This window comes from Monopterus albus, unplaced genomic scaffold, assembly GCF_001952655.1.
Source record: "Monopterus albus unplaced genomic scaffold, M_albus_1.0 scaffold553.1, whole genome shotgun sequence".
NCBI classification, from domain to species: domain Eukaryota; kingdom Metazoa; phylum Chordata; class Actinopteri; order Synbranchiformes; family Synbranchidae; genus Monopterus; species Monopterus albus.
The window spans coordinates 71,875-79,288 of NW_018128433.1; the positions used below are offsets into that span (position 1 = coordinate 71,875).

The 7,414-nt window shown below is 45.0% G+C and overlaps 1 protein-coding gene across 1 annotated transcript in view; it reads left to right on the top strand.

Moving 5' to 3' along the window:
* The window catches only part of LOC109953140 (extracellular calcium-sensing receptor-like), a 5,985-nt gene extending 5,558 nt beyond the window's left edge, over window positions 1-427 (top strand). Inside the window, 2 exon segments of the mRNA XM_020588551.1 lie at window positions 1-351; window positions 353-427. The exon segment at window positions 1-351 is cut by the window's left edge and continues 22 nt beyond it. Coding sequence (XP_020444207.1) covers window positions 1-351; window positions 353-427 — 426 coding nt within the window.
* Window positions 428-7,414: the final 6,987 nt, after the last annotated feature.

Genomic DNA, 7,414 nt, shown 5'->3' on the forward strand with positions numbered 1-7,414 from the left:
CTCTGGTTAACTATTTCTCCTCCTTTTCCATTTAAGATTTTTACCCAGTTCAAGGACAAAATCATCTTAGAGTGTGCTCTGGGATCAGCTGTAGGCTTTTGGGCTGTACTTGGGTACATAGGCCTTCTGGCCACCTTATGTTTTGTTCTGGCTTTTCTTGCTCGGAAACTGCCTGATAACTTCAATGAGGCGAAACTGATCACCTTCAGCATGCTGATATTCTGTGCAGTCTGGATGACTTTTATTCCGGCATATGTCAGCTCTCCTGGGAAGTTCAGTGTTGCTGTAGAGATATTTGCTATTCTGGCCTCCAGTTTTGGACTGCTCATTTGTACTTTTATTCCAAAATGTTTATGTTATCTTACTGAAACCAGAGAAGAATACAAAGAAAAAAGTGATGGATAAAGGGGCATCAAAATCATTTTGAAAACTTACAAAACATGGTGGCAAAGGCATTCTAGTGACATTGTAATATGATTAGTCAATAAAATAATAGTTCTTATTGCATTGTCATCAGAATCATTGCTCTTCTCAGTGACATAAGACTGGAATTAACAACTGTTTTGTTCCTGTTAGTGTCATTTTACATAGTTTGTGTACAACAGCTCATCTGTTTGTGTGCCAAAAAAGCATTGTTGTTAAAAAGAACAGATATATGTGGGAAAAATAGATGTCCATGATGAGGTTTTTTTTGGACCCCCCCCCATAATACTGTGGCGACCCTGACCGGTCGCAAATGTTCGTGTGTTCTGTTGTGTGCAAAGTGGGTTGACACTGTTGTGAAAACTGTTGCATGTATTGGTTACCACCGTTGTCTGCAAAATGCCGCACTGTTCTGGCCAATGTGGGATGGGGGGAGGAACAGGTGCGGGAGGAGATAAGAGGGATGACAGGTGGGCGTGTTGTTTAGATTCTGTTGGCGAGGGACACGGGATGCCCGGAGGGAGAGTGTCGTTACCGTTTGTCCTGTTTACTTTTTTATTCATTGTTTTCCTGATGTGCCAGGTAAACCGCAGTTCTGTTGTTACATTCTCTGTTCTAATAAAATCCAAAAAGACAACGAAGGTGTTCTCCTCACTGTCAGCGTAGGTGCTAGCACATAGCTGGCTAGTTAGCTGTTTCAGTGTAGGACAGGCTCGGCCAGCTCCTCTCAACCTAGCTAGCGGTCGTCACAATACTTTATTTTGTTTGCTTCCTATATTTAGTTCGGTGTTAGTCTAAAAGCAACGAAAGTCAGCATGTAAAGACATGCAGTAGCACTGTGGTGTCACTCAGTGACTTCTCGTAAAAAAGGAGAGATGTGTGTGTGATGGTGAACATGCCCAAGTTAAAATAAACGTGTATGTGTCGCTGAAAAATGGACAATAAAACCCACTGAAAATTAACAGAAAGCTTATTCTTCTTCAAAAGTGCAACAAAACGTGGTAGCAGAGGATGGTTCAGCTGTGCTTCGAAAGATGGTGAGTCCAGAGGAAAAGGAATATTATGGAATTGGAGCAGCTACAAGACCAGCTAAGCGAGGCCTTGGTGCAGCTTCATCCAGAACAGCTACATGAGCTGTGTTCTTTTGCTAAAATTGAGACGGTAAAACCTTCCAAAAAGTACACACTGATAAGAATAATAAGCGAAGAGACGGAAAAGGTTATTGAAAATGAAGATGAGGAAGTAGCCCGCACGTTTCTGGTAAGGCTAATCTCGCATGCTAAAACATCCTAAACAATCCGACCAGCTGCCACAGATGGCGGCAACGAGAATCAATCAGGACACCGAGGTGCTGGCAAGCTTACAAAGACAATATGCAGCTCTACAAGAAAGTTTTCTGGATTCAGTTAAAAGGATTGAAGAGGAAATAGCAATGCTAACAACAAAAGTGGCAGACCAACCACAAAGGAGCAATACTCTGGCACAGCCTGTTGTTCCCTTGGCTCCCCCGCCACCAGAGGTGACCATTAAAAGAGAGTTTAGAATAAATGGTCAGATCGGAGAAAGGGGCCAAAAGGATAAGGTGTCATATTCAAACGTCATTCACCAGATTGATATGGGTCTAAAAAAAACCCCGGTGAAGCTGAGATAACTGAAGCTGTTGTCAGAGCCGTGAGTCCTGGACTGAGTTTACATGATATGGTGGAGATCAAGTCAGATCTTACCCTGTCGCAGTTGCACACAATTCTATGAGGCCATTACAAAGAGGACAGTTCCACTGACCTGTACAATCACCTAATAAACCTGAAAATTAGAGGGGTTCAAGTGGAAGCTCAGCCAGTTCCAGAAACAACGGTGGGGAGCCTGGGCAGTCCGGAATGTCCTCTCCCCCCATCTACTAAAACAATTAAGGGGCAAATCCTGGTTACTGCTGGACCAGAGCTCCTCGACCTAGTGACACAACTAAAGGGTGAAAGAAAGGGGATAAAAAAAAACAATACATGAATCTCCCAGAGTCCCCTACATTCCCCGAGTGACCAGGAAACGAGGCTGCAAAAATTGTCAGACAGTCAGTAACGGAGATCAGTGTGATCACTGCTTCAAATGTGGGGTGAGTGGTCATTTGTCACGAGATTGCAGAGCTCGGAGAGGTTCACATAAATGGGCTGGACAAAGAGACATGTCAGCTAGTACCATCACAACCATGCCCACACAACCTGTAAACACACAAGATTTGTACAAATTAGTTACAGGCAGTATTCAGAAACTAGAGGCAAAGCTGGCAGCTAAAGCAGAGGTACCTCAGGAAAAAGAGGCAGTTCATGTCAATCTCCTGTCTCCCAAACACAGAACACAGCTGCTCAAACTGTTTGGGAAGAAATATGTTGAAATATGTTATCACCTGCTCCCTCAATGAGATAGAGACAAAAGCACTGTGGGACACAGGGTCACAGGTCTGCTTGATGAATGAACTCTGGAGACAAGAGAACCTGCCAAACACTACAGTCAGGGATCTAGCTGAGTTAGTGGACCCTGGTGTACTAGATGGGAGGGCAGTGAACCAGACACCGATTCCATTCTTGGGGTGGGTCGAGGTAACCTTTACGCTGCCTACAGACAGTGGCTCACAGGTGGAGCTTCAGGTCCCAGTGCTGGTGGCAAATGAGGAGGGGGTAGCAGAGCAGCCTATTATTGGGTTTCATTTATTTTATTATTGGTGATTGACCACATCCTTAAAATAGGCATTGAACCCCCTTGTGCAATCAGTGAAGCAGTCAGCGCAGCTTTCTTATTTGATTGTAAGAAAGCAGAAATGTTTTTAAAGGTGATGCAAAGTGGGGATGATGGGTTTTGGGAAGGTTGTGTAAAGTTAGGCTGTGAAACAGTGACTATTCCAGCTGGCCAAACTAAAACAGTGAAATGTTTTGTCAGAGGAGGCCTAATACTAGACACACAAGATGTGTTATTTGAGCCTGGCCTGTGTACTCAATTTCCCGATGGCCTACAAACAGGAAGTGGGGTAGTACGGTTAAAGAAAGGGAACCAGTCCATGGTCATAATCCCAGTCACAAACAGCACTGCTCATGATATTCAACTGCCCACTAAGACCATAATGGGACAGACACAAAAGAGTCAAGACTATCTACCCAGCAGACATAAGACCCGCTGAAGTCAGCCAGGTGGAAACAGGCGCAGGCATGAAAGACGGAGAAACTGACAGAGTAGAGAGTACCGAAACCGATAGTGCAGTCATTGACATGGATAGTTGGGACCCCCCAGTTCCCCTTGATCCCCTCTCCCCAACACAACAAGAGAAAGTAAGACAGCTGCTAAGGGAGGAAAGGCATGCTTTTGCCCGTGATGAGTATGGTTGTGGGACTATCCCTTCCCTTCAGTTAAAAATAAGACTGAATGATCCCACTCCTGTCAAACAGACTTACATCTCAGTTCCTAGGCCACTCCACAAAGAAGTAAAGGAGTATTTGGAAGACTTGTTAAATAGGGGCTGGATAACCAAATCTAGGTCATCCTACTCTAGTCCGATAGCCTGTGTGCGAAAAAAGGACGGAGGTCTTTGCTTGTGCTGTGACTATAGAGAACTGAACAAAAAGTCAATACCCGACCGTCACCCAATACCCCGCATACAGGACATGCTGAACAGCCTGAAGGGAAGTGCCTGGTTTTCAGTCCTCGATCAAGGAAAGGTGTATCACCAGGGCTTCCTGGAAGAGTCAAGCCGATCCCTCACTGCTTTTATCATGCCCTGGGGCCTGTTTGAATGGGTAAGGATTCCGTTTGGTTTGTCCTCAGCACCGGCAGCATTCCAAAGATCAATGGAGGAGTGCTTGTGGGGGTTGAGGGATGATATATGTCTGCCTTACCTCAATGATAATCTTGTTCATTCACAGACATTTGAAGACCACATGCGTGACATGAGGAACGTCCTGCTAAGATACAAAAACCACGGGGTGAAGTTGACTCCTAGGAAATGTCAGTTATTCAAGAAGCAGGTGCATTTCCTAGGCAAACTAGTCACACAAGAGGGCTACACCATGGACCCTGCGGACATTGCCCCAGTGCAGGCCCTAAAACAGCAACAACCCACCACTGTTGGGGAGTTAAGAAGGCTGCTTGGCTTCATCTCATATTACCGCAGCTACATTGCAAACTTCTCCCGTGTGGTAAAGCCCCTCTATGATCTTCTAGCCAATGAGAAAACAGAGAAGACAAAGCACACCCAGAGAAAACAGGCCAAAATGAAACAAAAAGGCGGAGGCCAACCAGCCTCGTCACACAAGATCATTTGGTCCCCAGAGCACCACCAAAGACTCTGCCAAATGACTGACTGTATATCACAGCCCTCAGTGTTAGGTTACCCAAATTTTGGGGAGCCCTTTATATTGCACTGCAATGCTTCACAGGAGGGGCTTGCAGTGGTGCTATATCAGCAGCAACAAGGAAAGCTGGTGGTAATAGCATATGGCTCCAGGACACTCACAAACCCAGAGAAAAACTACCATCTTCGTTTGGGCAACCTGGAGTTTCTGGCCTTGAAGTGGGCAATATGTGAGAGGTTCGGGATTATCTCTACTATTCCCCACCATTTACGGTCTATACTGACCATAATCCCCTTACATATGTGCTCACCACAGCAAAGTTAAATGCAACAACACAAAGGTGGGTAGCTGAGCTGGCTGACTTCCAGTTTGTGATAAAATATTGCCCTGGGAAAGCCAACAGGGATGTGGACGGCCTCTCACGTATGCCCTTAAATATGGAGCAGTATATGACAAACTGTACACAAGATGTTCACCCTGATGTGATGCACTGTGTGGCTCAGGCTGTCACCGTTAAGACACAAGAGGATGAGCCGTGGCTTTGCCCAGCCACCATTGCTACTCTTATTAACGAGGCAGATCAGGAAGTTAATGCTGTAGCTGAAATACCAAAGATTATTCTAAAAGAGGCTCAAAAAGAGGACACAGTGATTGGGGAGGTGTTAAAGTATGTTGTGTCAAAACAATGGCCAAAAGGTGTAAAACAGCTGAACAGTAAAGTTGCAGTGTTAGTTAGAGAGAAAAACAAACTGCAAACTGGATTGCTTTACAGGAAAACAGCATCCCAAGTACAGTTACTTTTACCCCAAAAGTTCCACAAGCTAGTTTATAAGGAGCTCTATGAGAACATAGGCCATTTGGGGGTGTAGAGGGTGATGCACCTGATTAGAGAACGTTTTTATTGGGGCCACATGCAAAGAGAAGTTGAGCACCATATCACCAAAGTCTGTTGCTGTCTGAAAAATAAGCATCCTAATAGACCAACAAGGGCACCGCTAACAAACATTGTGACCACATATCCATTTGAACTAGTGTCTGAACTAGTTTCCTACACCTTGAAAGATGTAAAGGAGGATATGAGTATATCCTGGTTATAATGGACCACTTCAAACGTTTTGCCCAGGCCTACGCCTGCCACAACAAAGCCGCCCACACCACTGCCGAGAAAATATTTGGTGACTTTGTACTGAAATTTGGTTTCCCCACACGTCTCTACCATGACCAGGGCAAAGAGTTCCAAACTAAACTGTTTGCAAAAATACAAGAGTATAGTGGGGTGCAGGGGTCCCAAACAACACCATACCATCCTCAAGGGAATGGTCAGATGGAACGCTTTAATTGTATTATGCTAGCTATGCTCAGGAACTTGCCCAAAGTAGCCAAGACAGACTGGAAGTCCTCCCTGGCAAAAGTGGTACACTCCTATAACTGCACGCGCAGCAAAGCTACGGGGTATGCACCCTATTTTCTATTATTTGGCCGCAGTCCAAAGCTCCCTATTGACCTGATGTTTGGTCTCAAAACAAAGGAACAGAGTTCATCCCACACAGCCTATGCTGAAAGGTGGAGGGCCACAATGACTGAAGCTTATAGGTTGGCCTCCCAATCAGCTATCAAGCAGAGCAGGAGGGGCAAAGTGCTCTATGACAAAAAGACGCACGGTGGTGAGTTACTGTACTCCTTGGATCCAGAGTGCTTGTCAGAAACTTAACAGAGAAAGGGGGCCAGGGAAACTGAGATCATTCTGGGAAGAGAAAGTCTATGTGGCTGACAGAAAACACCCAGATAGTCCTGTGTATGAAATCAAACCAGAAAATGGAAAAGGACGTGTTCGGATAATGCACAGAAACTTGCTGTTACCATGTGACTTTCTCCCAGTAGAAGCAGTGGAAGTTCCTGCTAAAGTGACAAAAAAGCAGAGACCTGTGGACAGACAAGACAGTACTGATGCTGATGAGGATGACGACGGACTGCGAGCTGCAAATGACAATCAAAGCACCAGTCAACTGAGAGCTGATGCCCCGGAGTTTAACCCAGACAATGATACAGTTTCGGAGGGTGAGGACCAGGACACAGACCATGCAAGAGCGCAGCTGGCACCAGAGTTTGGCAACATTGTGGTACCAGACAACCCAGCTGGGGCAGCTGAGGGCCTCCAGTGACCAGGAGGATCCTGCCTAGGCCCCTGCTAAAAAGTATCCTTTCAGAACTAGAACGCAAAGGTTGATACATACAGTACATATGACAAATTAAGCCAGCCCAGCACATCACATTTAGAGGTTAGCGATAAGTGTAATCACTTGAAATAGTGATTGTTCATAACACAATTGATAATCAAGTTGAGGAGTTCTATTAAACGCATTAGTCACAAAGACTGGTATTAAAAAAGTTACATTAATATAAGAAAAATGGTAGCACTGTGGTGTCACTCAGTGGCGTTCGCTGGTTTTGAGCATGTTTTTTTTTTGGAGTGGAGACCTCTCGTAAAAAAGGAGAGATGTGTGTGATGGTGAACATGCCTGAGTTAAAATAAACGTGTATGTGTCGCTGGAAAAAGGACAAAAAAACCCGCTGAAAACCAACAGAAAGCTTCTTCTTCTTTAAAAGTGCAACATATACATCATAAGAGCCGTCCCTGGTAGGCTAGTGGTTAA